This window comes from Heteronotia binoei, chromosome 17 (genome assembly GCF_032191835.1).
Source record: "Heteronotia binoei isolate CCM8104 ecotype False Entrance Well chromosome 17, APGP_CSIRO_Hbin_v1, whole genome shotgun sequence".
Lineage (NCBI taxonomy): Eukaryota > Metazoa > Chordata > Lepidosauria > Squamata > Gekkonidae > Heteronotia > Heteronotia binoei.
Genome location: NC_083239.1, coordinates 14314795 through 14336742, shown reverse-complemented (window position 1 = coordinate 14336742; position 21948 = coordinate 14314795). Strand labels below are relative to the sequence as shown.

Genomic DNA, 21948 nt, shown 5'->3' with positions numbered 1-21948 from the left:
TAACTGATGATCTTCGAGTGGTCATCTGTGCAGTCACACCAATGGGAGAGGCGCCGGCGCCGACCCTGATCGGTAAACTTCAAAAGCTGCGGATTTCCGCCTCTCCGCCCCGCGCGCATGCGCAAACTCCCCCCTCCTTTGCGCATGCTCGCCGGGACGGGAGCGGACATCCCGCCAGTTCCTTCTGACCGCTGTGTTAGCCCATGCAGGATGGACCGGCAGCGGAGGGGAAGGAGGGCGGGTAGTGTGACTGCACAGATGACCACTCGAAGATCATCAGTTACAGGTAGGAAACCTGTTTATCTTCTTCGTGGTCTCTGTGCATCACACCAATGGGAGACTAGCAAGCAAGGACATACCTGGAGGAGGGCGCAACGGTCCATCAGCAAGAGACAGACTGTAGCACAGCACGGCCCACCGCCGAGTCCTGACGCCGCCTCATATCCAGCGCATAGTGCGACACAAAGGTATGCGCCGACGCCCATGTGGCAGCCTTGCAAATGTCCTGCAGCGGCACCCCCTTCAGGAACGCTGCCGACGTGGCCACCGCTCGCGACGAATGGGCCCGCACCGGCCCCGGAAGCGGCGTCTTCTGGAGAAGATAGCACAGCCTAATGGTGCCAGTAATCCATTTAGACAATCTCTGAGACGAGATCCTCTGACCCTGGGAAGGAGCCACGTACGAAACGAAGAGCCGGGAGTCCCGCCTGAACGACTTCGTACGTTGTAAGTAGAAGGACAGCGCTCGTTTTACGTCGAGGGCATGGAACCGCCGTTCGGCCTCCGTGGAAGGGTTCGGGAAGAACACAGGGAGGTCAATTACGGCATTCAAATGAAACGCAGAGACCACCTTGGGCAGAAACGTAACGTCAGGGCGGAGCATCACCCCTTCAGGGGAGAAGCAAAGGTAGGGCTTGTCGCACCTCAGTGCCATCAGTTCACCCACTCGTCTCGCCGACGTGATTGCAACCAGAAACGCTGTCTTCCACGCTAACAGCTGGTGCGAACAAGTAGCTAGAGGTTCAAACGGCTTCCCCATAAGGGCCCTAAGAACCAAGAGCAAGTCCCAAGATGGGGCGGGCACCCGCACCGCAGGATACAGTCGAGCGACCCCTTTGAGGAACCGCTTCGTCTCCGGGTGGGTAAAGACTGAATACCCGTCAATCGGCCTGTGCTCGCTCGAGATGGCCGCCAGGTACACCCTCACCGAGGAGGTCGTCAGATCCCGGTCCAACAAGGACAGTAGAAAGTCAAAGATTGCAGGGAGACCGGCCGTTCGCGGCTCCAGCCCCTCACCCATGGAGAACTGGACGAACTTCGACCACTTGTAGGCATACGATCGCCGAGTTGAGGGCTTCCTGCTGTTCATAAGCACGAACCTGGCTCTTTCCGATAGCTGCGAGCGCCCAGACGCCACGCCGTCAACTTCAGATGGGGCACATCGTGGTGCAGCACTTGCCCCTGGTGCGACAGCAGTAGATCCGGGACCTGTGGGAAGTGGTGAAACTCCCCGTGGGCAAGCCGCAAGACTACTGGGAACCACTGCTGCCTCGGCCACCATGGTGTTATCAGGACGCCTACTGGCCGTTCCCGCAGGATCTTCTGGACGACTCTGGTAATCAGCGGCAACGGGGGAAAGAGGTACACCTCGTGGCGCGTCCACGGGATCAGGAGCCCGTCCCCGAGGGACAAGGGATCCACTCCTCCCCGGTGCAGAAAAACTCGCATTTGCTGTTCTCCCGAGTCGCAAAAACGTCCAGCGTGGGCGTTCCCCAGAGGCGAAAAACTGGTGCCAGAAACCTCCAGTTTAGCTCCCATTCGTGGAGCGACGCACCTCCCCTGCTGAGGAAGTCCGCCCTGGTGTTCAGAACACCTGGGAGGTGGGTCGCAAGTAGTGATATCCCCTGGGCTATGCACGCTTCCCAAATAGCCATAGCCAGCCGGCAGAGGCTGCGAGACACAGTGCCGCCTTGGCGGTTTATGTAGGCCATGGCCGTCGTATTGTCCGTGAGGATTGCCACTGCTCGGCCCGTGATGAGTGTCTGGAACGACCTGACAGCGTGGAAGACAGCCAGCAGCTCCAGGTAGTTGATATGCCGGAGAGCCTGATGAGCCGGCCACCTGTCCCCGACACATAGACCCATCGCATGTGCGCCCCAACCCCAAAGGGACGCATCCGTCGTGATCGTCACAGAGGGCTGTGGCCTGTGAAAGGGTGCCCCTCCTATCAGATTGCAGTCCTGTCCCCACCATGCAATGTCCGCCAACACCTCCGGAGGAACCGTTAGGGGACGACTTGGAGGGTCGAAGTTGGAGCGGAACTCCCGTAGGAACCACAACTGAAGCGGTCGCATGCGAAGCCTCGCATTCGGAATGACCGAAGTGGTGGCCGCCATGAGGCCCAGTAGACGCTGAACTTGACGTGCGGGGACTGTTGGAGCGCGTTCCAGGGCGCGAACTGCCTGAACAATGGCCCTTGCCCGATCTGTTGGTAGAAACGCCCTGCATGCTATCGTGTCCAGTACTGCGCCGATGAACTGCACTCTCTGCGACGGTTGGAGGTGCGACTTCTTCCAGTTGACCTGGAGCCCCAAGTCCGACAACAAGGCGAGAGTGGTGTCGATGTGCTGAAGCAGAATCTCCCTCGACCCCGCTACTATCAGCCAATCGTCTATGTACGGGAACAGGGAGATCCCTTGAAGCCTCAGGTGGGCGGCAATGACGACCATCGTTTTGGTAAACACTCTCGGGGCCGTCGAGAGGCCAAAGGGCAGTGACCTGTACTGGAAGTGATCGTTGCCGACCGTAAAGCGCAGGAACTTGCGGTGCCGAGGGTGGATGGAGACATGAAAGTAAGCGTCTTTCAGGTCTAAGGTTGCCAACCACTCCCCATGGTCCAGCAGCGGGAGAATGCACGACAGGGAAGTCATTCGAAACTTGTTGCAGCTTATGAACTCGTTGAGGGCCCGAAGGTCCATGATGGGACGTAGGCCGCCGTCCTTCTTGGGGACCGCAAAGTAGCGGGAGTAGAACCCACGGCCGTGTTGATCCTTCAGGACCTCCTCGATAGCCTGCTTGAGAAGGAGGGAGTGAACCTCTTCCTGGAGAGGGGGGGAAGGAGCAGTATAAGCAAACCTGGGAGTAGGAGGTAGTCGGAGGAATTCTATCTCGTACCCCCACTGGATCACGGATAAAACCCACTGGTCCGAGGTGATACGGGACCAGGCAGGCAGGAAGCGGGACAGGCGAATAGAGTCCGTGTCCCCGTGGGGACGGGTAGGCGGGGGGGAGTCAAAGGCCCTGTTTCTGATGTTTCGCACCCTTCTGCCTAGAGGCCTGGGCAGAGGACGGAGAGTATTTCTGTTTGGGCTGGTATTGAGGCCTTGAGAGGGTAGGCGTTGACTTCGGGCGCCACTGTTGCTCAGGGGACTTAGAATAGGACTTCTTCTGCCATTGCCGCGGCCACTGCCGCTTGGTCTGCGGGCGAGAGGTGGAGACCCCCAGATTCCGGGATGCTTTTATACTTTTGTCCATCTCTTGAAGGACCGAGTCAGTGGTTGCACTAAACAGACCTGTGCCATCGAATGGAAGGTCTTCAATATACGCCTGAGTATCAGGCTGTAAAGCAGTGGAGCGCAGCCAGGAGTGTCTACGGAGAGATATGGCCGTAGTAATAGTCTTACCACAAGCATCTCCTGAATGCTTTGCGGAATTTAGCTGCTGCTTAGCGAGGGCCATCCCCTCCTTCTGTAGCTTCTTAAGCGCCATCCTGCTTTGCTCTGGCATAGTGTGAAGGACGGAAGAGACCTGGTCCCACAGGGTATATTGATACCTGCTCATACAAGCAGCGTAGTTCGCGATCTTCATTCCCAGCGACCCAGAGGAATATAGCCGTCGTCCTACGGCGTCCAGCTTGCGACCCTCCTTGTCGGGAGGGGTTGAGTGCGTTTTCTTTGCTCTGGACGAGGACGAAACCACAATCGAATTAGGCTTGGGGTGTGTATACAGGAACTCCGCTGTATCCTCCTGCAGACGGTACATATGGTCCAGCCGGCGAGACGACACCGGCGTGGACGCGGGTTTGTCCCAGGATGCCTTCGCCGTATGAAGCATCACATTGGTGATGGGCAGGGCGACCGCTGTCGAGGTGTCCCTTTGAACAATGTCAAACACATTGTCAGTGACCACAGGCTGTTGCTGGACTGTTGGCAACGACAGAGCCAGCGCCATGCGCTTGATTAAGTCCCCGTACGATTTTAGGTCTTCGGAAGGGGAGATGGGATGATCCTCCGTGGTCTTATCCGGTGGGGATGGTTCGCCAGTAGAAGATGCGCCTTGTTCTTCAGGTGATGATTCCCTCATGGACCTAGGGGATGCCTCAGGTGAGTCTGATTGCTCGGGCGTCTGACGTCGAGGTGGGGAAGCCGGAACCACTGAAGTCGTCTTCCGTTCCTCGGAAGTGGAATGTTGCTCTGGTTCCCGATGTCGAATCGGCTGTGTGGTCTCAGGCGGTTTCGATATTGTAGCAGGAGCCGTACTTCTAGGTGTTCTGCAGGACATCCGTGACCTATACGAGGTCTCTGATGCCTGGTCCCAGTCCAACTGTCGCGGTGGCAACCAGGGAAAAGGATGTTGCATGGGGCAGGTACTATAGAGGTACTGCCATTGTCGCTGATCCCAGGGAATGTGAGACACTGGTCGATGTGGAGAAGGGTCCCTCTTCCGGTATCGAGGAGATCTGCTGCTCGATGACCGATCCCGGTGCGAGTCGCTGCGTCGATCCCGAACGGGACTCCGAGAACGAGGAGTCCGCTGTCCCGGCGTGAGCCTCCCGGCTGGGCTTTTATCGACACCGACCCGTTGCGCCGAATCGATCTCGGAGTCGGAGATGACGAGTTGCGTCGACATTGAAGTGAGCGGCGGCGTACTCTGCCGACGAACTGGCGAGGCGAAGAGCTTGAGAGGCGGGACAACCGGCGTCGAAGGCTCCGATGTCGAGACAGGCGCCGATCCCGAGGCGGACTTATGCTCCGACTTATCGGCCTTCCGCTTCTTCACCTTCTCCGCATGTTTGTCCTCTTTACGCCGTTTTTCCGGCAGCGAGGATTCGGATGCGACTGCCGAGCCCGAGCGTTTGCGGGGGCGATCGGCATCAGAGGGCCCTTTTTCGGCGTCGACCGGTTTCGGCGTCGACAGTTCAGCCGAAGGTTGCCCTTGGTCGGGGGCGGGCGCACGTGGTGATAATGCCCTCTCCATAAGTGCTGCCGCCAATCGCGCAGCCCTGTTCTTCCTTGTCTGTTTAGAGAACTTGGCGCAGTGAACGCACGAGTCCGGTTTGTGCTGTTCCCCCAGGCACAACAGACACAGGGAATGGCCGTCCGGTAGTGCGATTTTGCTCCCGCACTTCGAACAGCGACGGAAGAAGCCCCACCGCTTTTCCATGCGAGGTCCAGGAAAAGAAGGGCGGGAAAGGCCCGATTGAGCGGGGGAGGGCGCCCCGAAGGGCGGGAACTCACCCCACGCTCCGACGGGCTGAGAAAACACTATCTAACTAACTAAACTAACAACTAACTACAGCTAACACTAAGAAAAAACCGATTTAGACAAAGTCCAACGAAGTTCACCGACTGTAGCGAAAAGATCAACCGATCAGCGCGGCGGTCAGAAGAGAACTGGCGGGATGTCCGCTCCCGTCCCGGCGAGCATGCGCAAAGGAGGGGGGAGTTTGCGCATGCGCGCGGGGCGGAGAGGCGGAAATCCGCAGCTTTTGAAGTTTACCGATCAGGGTCGGCGCCGGCGCCTCTCCCATTGGTGTGATGCACAGAGACCACGAAGAAGATCCCCTGCTTTTCCAGGCTCCTCCCTGCCACTGGCCATCTGGGAAACTCCACACCCAACAGCCACAAAAAAGAAGAAGAAGCAGTTTGCATGTTTCTGAATGTGTGTGTGCCTTTAAATCTGGCAAGAGAAAAGCTGCAGAGGAGCAGGGCGAGCAGACAGAGTCACATTGCTCTCAGTCCCTCTGTTTGGAGGAAAACTCCACCCACTAGACTGTTCTTTTGTTTTCCTATTAGTCTGACAAAGCTGGTTGAAATACAGTGGATGGTTATATTCAGCAATGTGAGTAAATTGCTGAAGTGAGATCACAAGAGTGTGTGCTTTCTAACTGTTTATTTTGGTTGCTTTGTGAGAGAGTGTGTGTTCACTTTCATTTAGTGGAAGTTTAGCTGCTGGGGGATGAGGAAATGAAGACTATATTCAGGAAAACTGCACAGCTGTATTTTTATTTATTTTAGGGAATGAGAAAGTCTTCTGGCTCCACCCCAAAGTCTCTTGGCTCCACCCTCAAAGCCCCCAGATATTTTCTGAGTTGGACCTGGCAACCCTATTCTGAAAGCAAAAGGCCATAGTTGCAGCCTCTGGGTGGAATAACTATTCCATGTCCTATGCCACTGTCACTGTTCCTGCTCCCCTGCCCAGTGGGGATCAAAAAATTAATCAGGTTTGTGTTGGGAACAGATCCTGCATGCTAAAGCTCCGTGGCTGATCAAATCAGGGACAACCTGACTTTCCCCTAAAGCTTGGACAACAGCTGTGACTGCTACATGGAGGCCTCTCTTCTTGATGCTCACAAAGGTCTTGTAGTCACTTTCTTTGTCTCAAACAGCTACCACATCCATTTGCTTCTCTTTGTGGGACAAGGCAGAATGTAAAAAGTTGCAGTACAGTAGGATTACCCCACTTTTGTAAGGAGCTATTATGAACAGTATTTTATTTATTTACTTCCTTTACTTATTTATTTACTTCCCAAATGACAACATTGTTCATTCCTTAATTTTATCCTCACAAGAGTCCTGTGAGGTAGATTACTCTGGGAATATGTGACTGGCCCAAGGTCACCCAGCAAGTTTCCATTGCAGAGTGGGGACCTGACCCTGGATCTCCCAGGTCCAACTACCACACCACAGAAGATTTCATAATAGAAGGAAAACCAGGAAATGAAGGTATCTGCAAAGGCTTTTGTCGCTATGAAGAGGACAAACGCAATGCAGTGCATCTCCAGTGCATGTATTCCCCAATATTCTTCATTTTCATAGCCAAGCAGAAAGATTAGACAGAATAGTGTTCCAGAAACTAACACCATGATGCTCTACAAGATGCTGAAGGCCATGGCTGGGTCCATTCCATCAGAGCTGCCTTATATCAATTTGCATTGTGGTAAACCTGTGGCGCAGAGTATTAAAGCTGCAGTACTGCAGTCCTAAGCTCTGCTCACGACCTGAGTTCGATCCCAGCAGAAGCTGGTTCAGGTAGTTGGCTCAAGGTTGACTTAGCCTTCCATCTTTCCGAAGTTAGTAAAATGAGTCCCCAGCTTGCTGGGGGGAAAGTGTAGATGACTGGCGAAGGCAATGGGAAACCACCCTGTAAAAAGTCTGCCATGAAAACGTTGTGAAAGCAACGTCACCCCAGAGTCGGAAACGACTGGAGCTTGCACAGGGGACCTTTCCTTTCCTTTTCCAAACTCTCTACAAATTATGTCCTGCTAATATTGACCTTTCAGATGTCTCTGGAGCACTGATTACCTGGTCAGATATGCAAACCATTCCCAGGCTGCAGTGAACAACCACTGCATATTTGCTGGACATCTGTCCAGGAGACGTGCCTCATGTTTGGGCTCCTAGCTGTGTTCTATAGGAAGAAAAACCAAGGGAACGTAGGTGTCATGGTGAATTTCTTACGGTTGCACTGGGTTCCCAAGCCTTTCAGGTGCTTCACCATCTCCATCAGTGAAGTCTGCTGTTTCTGCAGGGCTGTGTTGTTGAGCAAGGCCATGCCCAGGCGCTGCTCCAGATCCCCAATGAAGCCCATTTGCTTGGAAAGCAGCTGCTGCATCTCCAGTTTCTCAGACCGGAGTCCCTGAAGTTCTTCTTCACGTTTTCCTTCCATAGCCAGGATCCTCTTTTCTAGGAAGCTAAAAAAAAGAAGGAATGGGAATAGTGAAGTGCTCCGTGCAAAGAGGAAAGCAATATTTATTTAGGAGTCTCCAACCTGCAGGAACCTTTGGAATTTTGAGTTGGGGTGGCAGGCACCACAACCATATGGCTGCCACAGGAGGAGGAGCCAAGCACACAGACACAGACAAAAGGAAGCAGGTGGAGAATATAAGCACACAGAAGAAGACCAAGGAGGGATAAGGTGCTCCACAGCTCTGGTGCTCCTGAGCCCCCACCATCTCACAGCTGAACTGCTTACAGGTCCTGTTTACTGGAGTGAGCAGTGGAGAGGATCCAAGTAAAAATCTTTGTTATTTGTACGAAGCTAGCGAATCACTAGTTCTGCCTTCACAATGGCCCCACCTACTTTCCTGGAGCACACGGTGGACTCCTGGAGAAGTGCCTGCGGGTGTCATGGTTCCTGTGGCCACCATCTTGTTGAATACTGATTAAGAACATCTACTCCTCACCCTTCTGTCTTAAGAAAGGCACCAGAGGCAGACAACAATTCATGAACAATACCCCCCTAAACACCAACCCAACATACTTGTAAGACAAAACAACAAGATTATTGAGGCATAACAGTATAAAATTCTGTTTGGGATTCGCTGTCTGTAAGTGGCTTAGAGAAACATGGTTGAGGGGAGTCAGGTCCTAGGACAAAGAGGGTGTTATTTTTTTTAATGAGGCCATGGGTGATTTTTACTTAGTGGTTGCTAATTGTAAAAACAAGGGTCAACAACCTTTTATAACCAAAGTGTCAAACTGTCAAAAGCAAGGGGTTTGTTAAAAACCAGTCACTACCAAAAAGCCTGTTTACATAACTGATTGAAACGCTGCTTAATAATCCATAAAGGTTTCTGCAGCCCTAGCACTGGTTGTCACAAGTCCTTTATTAGGAAGCAGCAACCACAAAGACTCACAATACGTAATAAATAAATATATGCAGGAGAGCCCCATGCAATTATTTTAATGCATGAGTGTAAATTTGTGCATGGTTTAGGCTTGGATTCCTGGCAGCTGTTCACCTCTCTCATTTCCTTTTCTGTTAAGCATCTCTAAGAAACCATGTAATCTTTGGTACCTATTACCCTCATCTACTGGTTATTCATACATCTCACCTACCCCTCCAGTAAAGATTTTATTTACTTTTAAAAAAGAGTGCTACTAGGTTCAGTACTGAGCTGCATTTGCCTCCAAAGCCACAGGTGGGCCTGGTGGTGGCAGCAGAGAGTAAATCCTGTTTGTACAAAGGAATGGTTGAAATAAACTGGAGAGGATAAATCTTCAATGAGGGCTATCAACTTGAGACCTGAGCCAGCTAGGTAAATATCTAGGGCCGCTAGCCTCCAGGTCCAAGTGCGGGATCCCCCACTTTTGGGGACTTGTCCTCACTGCCAACCAGCTGGCCAGCAGGGGACCCCCCACAACGGCAAGATCCTTGACACAATGACACCATGCAGAAGAGATGACATCACACTGGGGATGTCGCGCAGGGACACTCTGGTTTGAGGGCAATTTAACCATAGAGTTTTGCCCTCAAACCAGAGAATCCCCTGCATGGTGCCCTGGCATGATGTTACTTGTGTGACATCATCACATCATTGACAACACTGTTTGAAGGCGAGACCTGCCCCCTCTTGGAAGGCTCCCTCCATCCCCCCACCAGTGAGAGGTAAGGACCTGACAACCCTATAAATGCCACATTACCCACTGGTTGAGGTTGCTAACTCCAGGTCAGGAAATTCCTAGAGATTTGTGGGTAGAGTCTGGGGATGGCAAGGCTTGGGGAGAGGAGGGACCTCATTGGGGTACAATACCACCTTCCAAAGCAGCTATTTCCTCCAGGGAAACTAGTCTCCATAGTCTGGAGAACAGCTGTCATTCCAGGAGATCTCCAAGCCCCACCATTAGTACAAAATGAGAAAAATAGGGCAGGCTGCATCAGAAAAACTGAGGAGGGGGAAATAAGTGAAACCTACTGCAACCCTGTGGCCTTGATCCAGGGCACCCACCCCCACACTGCTTTGGGCTAAACCCCCCCCCCCAACCTGGGTGATTTTATCACACTTTCCCCTACATTTTACTGACCATGGCTAAAGTTGTAGGTCTCTATATTGGATAAAGCCAAGCAGCAAACTGTCATCACAGTTGACCTATCGGTTGCCAAGTAGGGTTTCTGGAATTTTGCCCTGAAAAAGCCCAGATTTTACAACCAGGCAAATGAAATAAAGTGAAAATTAATCGAAAGCATCTTCACAGTTCATTGCCAACCTGTTCCTCTCTTGGAGTTTGCTTATCTCCTGTGTTTGCAGCATCATCTGTTTCTCTAGCTTGTTGGTAGACAGAGAGTTCTCTAACACTTGGATTTCCAGCCGTGAGGTCTGGTTGAGAACCTGTTGTTAGGAAAAAGAGACCTGAGTGTAAAAAAGACAGGGGGCAACTTGGTTCACAGTGGCTAAAACAACCTACAGTTAGTCAGTCGTCTGAATGGAGCAGGTCACTCCATTGAAACCAGGAATCTTGGCTTGCTCTCCAGAGTTGCTTTGTGCACTCCCCAGATATAGTGATACCTGGCTGGAACTGCATGAGAATGAAGTCTGCTTGTTTTCCCCCACTAGGGGGGGAAGTAATTCCAGAAAAGGAGGCAATTTGCTTCAGGATAATACTCCACGGTTCACCTCCTCTTGCATATAGTCTTCTTAAATGCAGCCTCTAGTCCTAGAGCACCCAATAACAGCCAAGTATTCACTCTCCCCCTACCTCAAGCCCAGGAAAAGTGGCACACCCCTTCCATACACAGATAGGAAGGGGGAAAGCAACACCAAAGGATCTGTGGCTTATTTACATTTATTTTATTTATTTACTTAGAACACTCATATACCAAGTTCATCTGGGAATCCTAAGCAATATGACACTGGGAGGGGCTGTGGCACAGTAATAGAGGATCTGCTTGGCATGCAGGAGGTCTTTGTTAAATCCCGGGTAAGATCAGGTAGCAGGGGATGTGCAAAGCCTGGAGAGCCACTGCCAGTCTGGGTAGCAATACTGACCTTGATGGGCCAAGGACCTGATTCAGCAGGCAGCTTCATTTATTCATGTGTATAGCCTTCTAAGCCCATCGACTTCAACCAACTTAGAAGGGTGTGACTTTCCTAGGACTATTCTATTAATCATGTGTACCCCAGTTATTTGAACAAGAAATCTCTGTAACCTTTCAGAGTGTCTCTTGTGTGTGTGTGTGTAAATTGCCCTGTTCTGCCATACCCAAATGGTGCCATTTCTTACCTGCATCTCTACATCTGTGAGCTTGCGGGCTTGCTCGGCTGTTTGGTTCAGGAGACTGGTGCCAATTTCCAACATGGCCACGGTATGGTTTTGCACAGCGCTCAGGTGGGCATCGGTCATTTCTGCTTTCACACTCTCCTGGAGGTAGTTCTCCAGCTGGTTATTAGATGCATTGGAAGTGGAGAGAAAGCACAGAATGTGGCACTTAAAGGAGCTAACCACCCCTCCTCCAAGCCATCTCTGCAAATGCCTTTCTAGGAACAGAAGCCTTCTAACCCCCAGATTGCACCCCTCTATCTAAAAAAATGGAAAACTTAAAACTTTGCATATACACATTAAATTCTATTCAACCACAAGGTTCCAAAGACATAGGGTACTTATATTTTTAGAAGACTGTCAGTCATTTCTTTCCATTCCCATGTCCCACTGTAGCCCATATTTATATTTAAAATGTTATTTCTGGAGTTCAGCATATCCTCAGGAACAGTGCAGGGGGGGAAAGCAGGGGTCAGTAGCGGGAGAAGGAAATGCAAAAATTGCTGCCCCTCTTCCACTGAGCAACACTTCCTAAACTCTCACCCCCTCATACCTCTCTTATACCTGCGTTAGACTGATGACATTTTTATTGTCTGGACACATAGTAAAGAAGCCCTGAACAAATTCCACCAAACATTCAATGACTTTCACTCCACCATCAATTAACCAATCTATGCAAGAAATGCATTTCCTGGACACCACTTTAAGATTTCATAATGGATGCATAGACACCACATCATACCAGAAACCTACTGAACGACAAACATACCTACATGCCTCCAGCTACCATCCTAAACATATCAAACCATCCATTATATACAGCCAGGTTCCACGCTACAGCTGCATCTGCTTCAATCCTACAGACAAGAATTCCCACCTGAGGGATCTACAACAAACCTTTTGGGAACTAAAGTATCTACCTGATAAAGTCAGGAAACAGATTAACAAACCCAGAACGGTACCCAGAGAAAACTTGTTACAAGACAGGCCCAACAAAGACAATTAATAGAACACTGCTAGTGGTTACATACAATTCACAACAGTTCAATGCATCATCAATGACTTACAATCTCTACTAGACAATGAAAGTTCCCTTTTACAAGTACTGGGTGGGGGGGCAAACCTTTTCTTGCACACAACCCCCCCATTCTCAAATAACTTCTCACCCACAATAATGCAACAATTAACTTTAAACACAGACACTGGTACCAGAGCTAGCAAGAAACCCAGCTGCCAACTTTGCTGCCACATACACCCAGATATCACAATCACTTGCGATACTGAACAACATCAACTACACCATCTCAGACTCATTTACTTGCCCATCTTATATGTATATGCCATTAAATGCCAGCACTTCTCTACATAGGACAAACAGGAAAAGCCCTACGCCAAAGAATAAATGGACACAGATCTGACATTAGGAATCACAAGACTGAGAAACATGTAGAAGAACACTTCAACCTTCCAGGATGTTCACTGGGTGATTTTAGTAGCTGTTTTATTGCAAAGGAACTTCAGGAACAGACTGGAAAGGGAAATTACCAAACTACAAGTTATTACAAAACTTGGAACAACCCCCCAGGACTTAACAAGGATATAGGTTTCTTATCTCATTACATAGGCTAAACTCACTAAGTCCATACATATGTATTCTCACCAAGAAGGGCTAAACATCCTATGTATTTTGGAAGATTTATTTTTTTGGAATAGTCTATTAGAATAGTGAATGTAATGTGATGCTATGTTTTCTGTTGACATAACGCCGCACCCCACCTCAAAGGAAAGGATGCTGTCAACTAACTCCATCCTTGACAGTCTCAAGTACTCTTAATGATGAAGAAAGATACTTTTACACATTAGTCCCCTACTTTGACATATTTTTCCATAATTAAATCCAAACATATTGTAACCTAGAAATTTAGCTTGTTATTGCTGTCTAGTCTTTGCATAGGTCAAAACATCTTCATAGTTGCATGCCACTTTGCTATTCACCTACGAAGAGGCATCTGCCTATATATATATATATATATATATATATATGAAATGTTAACTTCTCTTTCAATGTATCTGAGGAGGTGGGCCTCCACACAAAAGCTCATACCTTGAATAAACTTTTGTTAGCTTAAAGGTGCCCCTGGACTCAAACTGTGTTCTACTGCTTCAGACCAACATGGCTGCCCACCCAGATGTATCTTAATGTAAGAACTAGTTAAAACACAGGAAGAAACCATTCTAAGCATGTTTACTCAGAAGTAAGTCCCATATAATTCCATGAGACTTACTCCTAAGTAAGGGGTCCTGGGACTGTAGCCTAACAGTACTATGAAGCAAGTCTACTCAAAATCCTGCTCAGCGAAGCTTACTCCCCAGGAAAGTGTCCTTAAGTGTACACCGATTTTAAATGAATACTAACAAGACAAGCCAACAAGGAGAAACAATCTTTAGATGGGAAATTGACAGAAAAAAGCCAAACATCTTATTCTGCTCCTACAGGTAAGATTCATGTTGCTTACTGATTCAGGAACAACTGCAATGGACACAGTTTGTGAAATTCTTTCTGAATATACTAGACGTATTACTATTAAATAATAATAATAATAATAATCATCATCATCATCATCAGGGCTTTTTTGTAGAGAAAGCCCAGCATGAACTCATTTGCATATTATGCCACACCCCCTGATGCCAAGCCAGCTGGTACTGTGTTCCTGCTCAAAAAACCCTGATTGTTATTGTTGTAGTTATTATTAGTAGTAGCAGTAGCAGTTGATTTCTATCTCACCCTTTCCGCAAAGGGGCTCAGAGAGGGTTACAGCATAGGTTTAAAACAATTATCATACATTAAAAACTATAAAACTTTAACCCCTAACATCTAGTGTTCAACTAGACTATTTCTACATTAACACATGAAAACTGAAGCATAGAAATTATTTTTATTTTTTATTTATTTTATCAGATTTCTATCCTGCCCTCCCCTAATGGGCTCAGGGCAGCTGTTATATAAGATGTATGGGTATAGGGATTAATTTCTTTGACATTGAGCCCATAGGATAGAATGTATGGATTGCGTGGGGGGTGGGACAGAAGTTAGCCTTGCCACGGGTGCCCGATGGAAACAGGGCCGGCCCTAGACTAACTGCCAGCTGGCATCCCTAATTGGGAGCAGGGACATTTGGCGTGGGGGGGGGGGGCGTCACAACATCATGTGCGCTGCTATTTCACTTTTGGGGAAAACTCAGAAGAGACATAGGGTAGCTTTAGGAATTACCAGAAGTAGCATAGTGGCTCAGACACTGCTGTTGTTCCAAGGCAATTTTCTATGGCTGCTGCTTGGCATGCAGCAAGCAAGGAAGGCTACCAGTAGGGGGTCTCCTGCCATAGCAGGGGCATGGTCGCTCTTAGCCCAGAGACCTGAAGGACTGCCTCCTCCCATATGTCCATCCCACCAAGATCTTCCTCATAACCCTGTTCAGTGCGGCCTCACTTTCAGCTGCAAGGTGAGCAGTGACCAAAAATAGGGCTTTTTAAGTGGTGGCACCTCTTTTACTTCGTAAGAAAATAAGAGCCCTGGCCTGAACACTGCAGGCTAGTCTGATCTCGTCAGATCTCAGACGCTAAGCAAGGCCAGCCTTGGTTAGTCCTTGGATGGGAGTCCAACAAGAAATACCAGGGTTGTGACATGGAGGCCAAACCAGCCCTGCCACAAGGCAAATTGAGAGAGCTCTGAGAGAACTGTGACTGACCCAAAATCACCCAGCTGGCTTCATATGGTGGAGTGGGGAATCAAATGCTGTTCTTCAGATTAGAATCCACCACTCTTAACCACTGATTCACACTGGCTCTCTGGGTGAAAACTGACTGGGTGACCTTGGGCCAGTCACACTCTCTCTACATAACCTATGCAGGGCAGGTGTTGTTAAATAAATAAATTAAATAGATAGGTGTATGGAAGCTGCAATCAGAGAACAGCTTTATGACAAGGAATGTACATGATTACTGATGGCACCTGGAACTCTATTCCTTATTGTACACTACATTTCTATCACTCACTCGCAAACCAAAAAATGTCTTCATGCGTGTGTGCATATGAGCACATAGTTTTCATGTTCATGAGCTCACACTATCTTTTATTTTTACCAACTGTTATTTGATTCTAAAAACAGATTTTTCCATCCATAGAAGGTAGAAAGTGTGTATGCTTTCGGCTCCCACAAGCTCTTGGCATAATATTTTTCTCTTCCTCATTGTTTATGCAGAGGATTAAACCAACAAATGTACAAACATGATCACCCTGACTAGCTGCTGGACTTCCTGTCATTGTTCATTTCTCTATCTACTTTCTTCAGACCTTGCAACATAATATTGACCATCCCCTAGATGCAGATCATTGAATCTGCAGATCAGGGCCCTGTACAGAGGAGGAGGTCTTCCTACCAATTTGGGGAACTCTCAGGATTGCAGAAAAATCTTAAACTGAGAATTTTTAAAAGCGTTAAATAGCTGAGATCTCACAGATTTCTTAATGAGATCTTAGCAGTCATTTAGATTGCCTAAGCAACTCTGGTAATCCAAAATGGTCACTGCAGTTTCACTTCAGCACTAGGGGTGAACTGGGGAAAGGAGTAGGCAAGCAGGCAAGACAAAACAGGAGTAGGAGTAGGTTTTTTATACCCTGCCTTTCACTACCCAAAGGAGTCTTGGAGCAGCTTCCCTTCCTCTCCTAGGGTTGCCAGGTCCAACTCAGGAAATATCTGGGGACTTTGGGGGTGGAACCAGAAGCAAGGTTGTGACAACCAAAACTGAAGCGAGTTTTGGCCATCATGTTTAAAGGGACCATGCAGCTTTTAAATGCTTTTCCTTCATTGAAAATAATGGAGGATGGGGGCGCCTTCTTTTGGAGCTCATAGAATTGGACCCCACTGGTTCAATCTTTTTGAAACTTTGGGGGGGGGGATGTTTTGAGGAGAGGCACCAAATGCTAAGCTAAAAAATGTAGTGCATCTACCTAAAAAACCCAGCCCCCCTGAGCCCCAGATACCCAGTCTCCACAGGATATAATGGAGAGCCCAGCAAATATTTCCCTCCTCCTCCCCTTGCTTTCTGACGACCCTGAAGAGGGGGAGGGCCTCCAAACTGGGGGGATCCCCTGTCCCCAACTGGGGATTGAGAAACCCAAATGAGATACACTGATCAATTTGATTTGGAAATAAAGCACAAGCCTCCATGCACACCAGCTTCCACAACACTCAAACACCACTTGAAAGTGCATAATGAATCATTCAATAAGGGTATTCCATAAATGCATAGTAACTCATCCTATTACAAGTACTCTTACAGCAGAACATACATGAAAATCGCTATGACTGGGAATGCCAAAGTTATATAAAATTTCAATATCCTAGAAAGGCATTCAGTCCTTGTTAGGTAATCCCTGGTTCAAAGCCAGATGCAATGGAATGTCTCCAAGAACTCTCCAAATCCTCTCTCTCTCGGCTTGGCTTCGCGAACGAAGATTTAAGAAGGGTGCAATAGTCCACGTTTGCTGCAGGCTCGCTGGTGGCTGACAAGACCAATGTGGGACAGGCAGGTCCGGCCACAGCGGCTGCAGGGAAAAGTCTGATTTAGGGTTGGTCCTGTAGCAGTGCGATTCTTCCTCAATCTCCTTTTGTCCTCAAGACCAGCTATGCGTGTGTTCTCAAAGGAAGAGACAGCCTGGTGGATGGTGTGCCTCCATGCTTTGCGATCTGAGGCTAGGTCAGACCACTGGTGATGGTTGATGTGACAGGTGCCACATGGGGTGGTGGGGGGTGGGCTCCCTCTGGGAATCCTACCCCCCCAGGGAAAGTGCATGCGCAATACATAGCCTCTCCTCTCCCGGTGTAGTGAACGCCGCGTGGTCACTGTCTGGCTATGCCTGGCAGATGGTCACTGCAATGGCCTCTCCTGCATTACTGCATCCGTAGCAACACCTTCTCGCTGGTCCCCCCCGTTTTCACAGAGTTTGCTACGTCATGGTGCGACCGAAGTGTCCGGCGGTATAACCGGATGGGCAGGCTGGGCCCACCAACTTCGTCAGCCTAAGAGAAGGAAAACTCTAACATCAAACCCGGGCAGATAGAGCTCGTTAATGTAACACCTACCACCTGGAGGACTCACTGCCGGCGTCCCGGCTTACTGGGCCATGGCAGATGACCCCCAGGTGAAAGGGTGGAGCCAGTACCGCGCACACTGCGCTTCACCTAAAAAATTCCTCTGCGCAGGCCTGAAGGGCATATCCATATGTCTCCAAATCCAATCTTCCATGAATGCAGCTTTTGTAGCAACGAGATGGTATTCCTGTTACCTGGTTTCACAGAAATGCTTTTTCCAAGCTGCATGAAAGGTCAAAGACATTTGTACAGTACTAGAGCAGTTACATAATATTTAAGTTACACCAACATCTTTCTACTTCAAGACGGACTTCCTGGCGAGAACCCTAACTGCCGTGTAACAGTAACTCTCCTGTGCAGTAACTCTGTTCTTGCAAATTACAAAGTGTGGTGGTAGAATGCTTAACAAACCAAACAGGTGTAGCTCATTATGCAGAATACAAGCATTCCTTAAAGGTGCACACATACAAAGTCCAAGTATCAGTCCAAACTCCAAATTATAATTACTTCAGCTGTTTTTCATTAAAAAAAACCATGATGGATTCCATTCATTGTTTAAACCCTTTGTGGTCAGAGTCTGCAGGCTGAAAATCCAATGCATCTCCTGCTGTAGCAAAACTTTACCTACATCACAACAACTGTACAGTCTAGAATATTTGAAAATAAAAAAAAATTGTAAAGAGCCCGGCTCATGTTGAAAAGTTCTAAAGTGCTCCACTGGGGGTGCTTCAGAAATGTTATTACAAAACCAGGACTGGTGTTCCAGATCACATGTCTTTACTGAATGCACCGTACTCCCAAGATTAAAGTCCTGAAGCTATTAACCACTGCACCAAACTGGCTCACTGGCAAGAAGTAAGGGAGGTGAAAGAAAGGGAAGAAAATGGAGTGGGGGGGGGGGTCAGAACTAGAAGGAATCAAGAAAGCAGGAAAAACAGAAAAGCTGCAAAGATAAAGGAATGAAAGATGGATTAAATAGCAGGTGCTGAGAACCCAGACAAAATGTGATCCACTGAAGAAGGACATGACAAACTACTCCAGTATCCTTGCCAAGAAAACCCCATGGATAGTAACAAAATGCTAATAGATATGGCGCTGGAAGATGAGCCCCTCAGATCAGAAGGTGCCCAATATGCCAGGGGGGAAAAGCAGAGGGCAAGCCCAAGTAACCACAGAACGAGTGAAGTGGCTGGGCCAAAGCTGAAAGGACACTCAGCTGTGGATGTGTCTGATGGTGAAAGAACAGTCCAATGCTGCAAAGAACAATACTGCATTGGAACGTGGAATGTAAGATCAAAGTAAACTGAATGTAGTCCAACAAGAGATGGCAAGACTGAACATTGACATCTTGGGAATCAGTGAACTAAAATGGACAGGAAAGGGTGAATTTAACTCAGAGGATCATTACATCTATTACTGTGGGCAAGAGTCCCGTAGAAGAAAAGGTGTGGCTTTTATAGTAAATAAGAGAGTGAGGAAGGCAGTAATGGGATGCTATCTCAAAAATGACAGAATGATCTTGGTCCGTATCCAAGGCAAATCATTCAGTATCACAGTAATTCAAGTCTATGCCCCAACCAGTGATGCAGAAGAGGCTGAAGTGGACCAGTTCTATAAAGATCTACACCTCATATAATTAACATAAAAAAAAGATGTCCTCCTCATCATAGGGACTGGAATGCCAAAGTAGGAAGTCAAAAGGTAACCAGAATAACTGACAAGTTTGGCCTCGGAGAACAAACTGAAGCTGGGCAAAGGCTAGCAGGGTTTGGTCAAGCTGGTCATAGCAAACACCCTCTTCCAACAACCTAAAAGGTGACTCTACACATGGACATCACCTGATGGGCAACACAGAAATCAGATTGATTATATACTCTGCAGTCAAAGATGGAGAAGCTCCTTACAGTCAGCAAAAACAAGACCTGGAGCTGACTGCGGCTCAGATCATGAGCTACTCATTGCAAAATTCAGGCTTAAGCTGAAGAAAACTGGGGAAGCCATTAGGCCATTCAGGTTTGACCTTGATCACATCCCGCATGAATATACAGTGGAGGTGAAGAATAGGTTTAAGGAATAGAGTTGATAGACAGAGTGCCTAAAGAATTATGGACGGAGGTTCGTGACATTGTACAGAAGGCAGCAATCAGCACCATCCCAAAGAAAAAGAAAAGCAAGAAAGCAAAAGGCAAAGGTGAAAAGGAAAAATTCACCCAACTGCAGATTTCCAGAGAATAGCAAGGAGAGAGAAGGAGGCCTTGCTGAAGGAACAATGCAAAGCAATAGAGGAAAATAATAGAATGGGAAGGACAAGAGATCTCTTCAAGAAAATTGGAGAAATCAATGGAACGTTTTGTGCAAAGATGGCCACGATAAAGGACAAAAATGGTAGAGACCTACAGAAGCAGAAGAGATCAGGAAGAGGTGGCAAGAATACACAAAAGAATTATACAATAAGGATTTCATTGTCCTTGACAACCATGACAGTGAAATCGATGACCATGAGCCATCCTGAAGTCAAATGGGCCTTAGAAAGCATTACTAATAACAAAGCGAGTGGAGATGATGGTATCCCAGTTGAGCTATTCAAAGTCCTAAAAGATGATTCTGTTAAAGTGATGCACACATTATGTGTGCAACAAATTTGGAAAACGCAACAGTGGCCACAGGATTGGAAAAGATCAGTTTATATTCCAATCCCAAAGAAGGGTAATGCCAAAGAACGTTCAGACTATCGCACCATTGCACTCATTTCACATGCCAGCAAGGTCATGTTAAAGATCCTACAAGCTAGGCTTCAGCAGTATGTAGATTGGGAACTACCAGAAGTTCAAGCTGGGTTTCGGAGAGGTAGAGGAACTAGAGATCAAATTGCCAACATTTGCTGGATTATGGAGAAAGCACGGGAGTATCAAAAAAACGTCTATTTCTGTTTCATTGACTATGCTAAAGCCTTACTGATGTAACAGACATGAATTTGAGCAGACTTTGGAGGATGGTGGAAGACAGGAGGGCCTGGTGTGATTTTGTTCATGGGGTCGCAAAGAGTCGGACTCGACTGTGCAACTGAACAACAACAACAAAAACATAAGGTTGCCAACTAAAACCTGGGAAATTCCTGGAGATTTGGGGGTGGAGCCTGGGGACAGTGGGATTTAGGGAGGGGAGCTACCTCAGCAGGAATATAATGCCATAGAGCCTACCCCCAAAAGCCACCATTTTCCAAGGCTGTCAGCTCTACAAGTAGGTGAGAGAGAAGGAACCATGAAAAGGTGCAAATCTGTAGGGTCTGTGATGAAGGGGGGAAGGAGGAAAAATGAAACTAGGTTGGGGAGGATGATTCCTCTCCCCAGAGTCTTTGCATTTTATAGTTCTCTGCAGTGTCCCTCACCCCTCCCCTCAAATTGCTTTAGGCCTTTTTAGTGGGGAAAATGCCTTGAACTGGATGGCCCAGGCTAGCCTGATAGCTAAACAGGATAGGCCCTGGTTACCACTTAGATAGGAGACTTCCAGGAATCAGGCTAGCCTGCACTACCCAGGTCAGGGCTACCGCAGGGAGTATCTCCTCTCGTTCCTTAACAGAGGGAGGTTGATGTTTCAGATCCTCACCTTCACCATGAAATGCTTTTTCCTCAAGCAGGCCACATCCTTGCTGGCTTTCTGGTATCTATTCAAAATGTGGTCCCCCCCCCCCCCCCCAGAAATTGTTTCCCACTGGCTGAAACCAGCTGGAGTTAGTTTCTTAGGGATGGAACTTTGTTGACATCTTTTGGCAATGTTTTTAAGCTGTTTCCAGTTTTAAATTGTGTTTTTAGATTTTATGGTGCGTTTTTTTAGTATTAGTATCTGTTTCATTGTGATTATACATCATCTGTTTGACAGATGTGCTACACTACTTTGAAATACGTAAATTGAATAAATGGTGGACTATGTGGTGGCCATCTCATAACAGAGATCCAGATTTCACAGGGCCCAAACTGGTGCCAAAATGAGAGCCAAAGTTACATTCTGGGTGGGCTAGGCATTGTTTCTCAAAAGATATGAAACCCCAGCCAGTCTGGACATCTTCATTTTTTTTATTTACTAAGATGAAATGACTTGAGCTGGCTCCATATTCAGGCCCTTATCTTGGACAGGCTGTGAGGCAATTTCCATCATCAAGCACTGTGAGGCACTGCCAATTCTTTTGAGAAAGATAATCAAACTTCAGGGGAAAGCCTGTTATCTTTTTGTGCTTCCCACAGAATAACTGGCAGTGGTTAAAAGTTAGAACTCCACTTTACTTTGCAGAATAAAGGGAATTACGCTTCAGAAGTAAAGATTTGCCTTTTCCTTATCAACTACGCTGGCTGCCAGCATTTCACCTAAACCTTTGTACACGCAGTAGCTAACTCTAGGTTGAGAAATTCCTGGACATTTGGGGACAGACCTTGAGTGGGTGGAGTTTGGAGAGGGGAGGAACTTCAGTGAGGAATAAATGC

General features: G+C 48.0%; 1 protein-coding gene across 2 annotated transcripts in view; it reads right to left on the bottom strand.

Moving 5' to 3' along the window:
- Nucleotides 1-21948, bottom strand: part of LOC132586119 (angiopoietin-2-like) — a 54758-nt gene that overhangs the window by 17687 nt on the left and 15123 nt on the right. For both annotated transcript variants that reach the window (XM_060258070.1, XM_060258071.1), the window contains exons 2-4: nt 11283-11438; nt 10269-10390; nt 7740-7972 (exon numbers count right to left, since the gene is read on the bottom strand). In XM_060258070.1, the coding sequence (XP_060114053.1) occupies nt 7740-7972; nt 10269-10390; nt 11283-11438 (511 nt within the window). The remainder of the gene's footprint in view (nt 1-7739; nt 7973-10268; nt 10391-11282; nt 11439-21948) is intronic.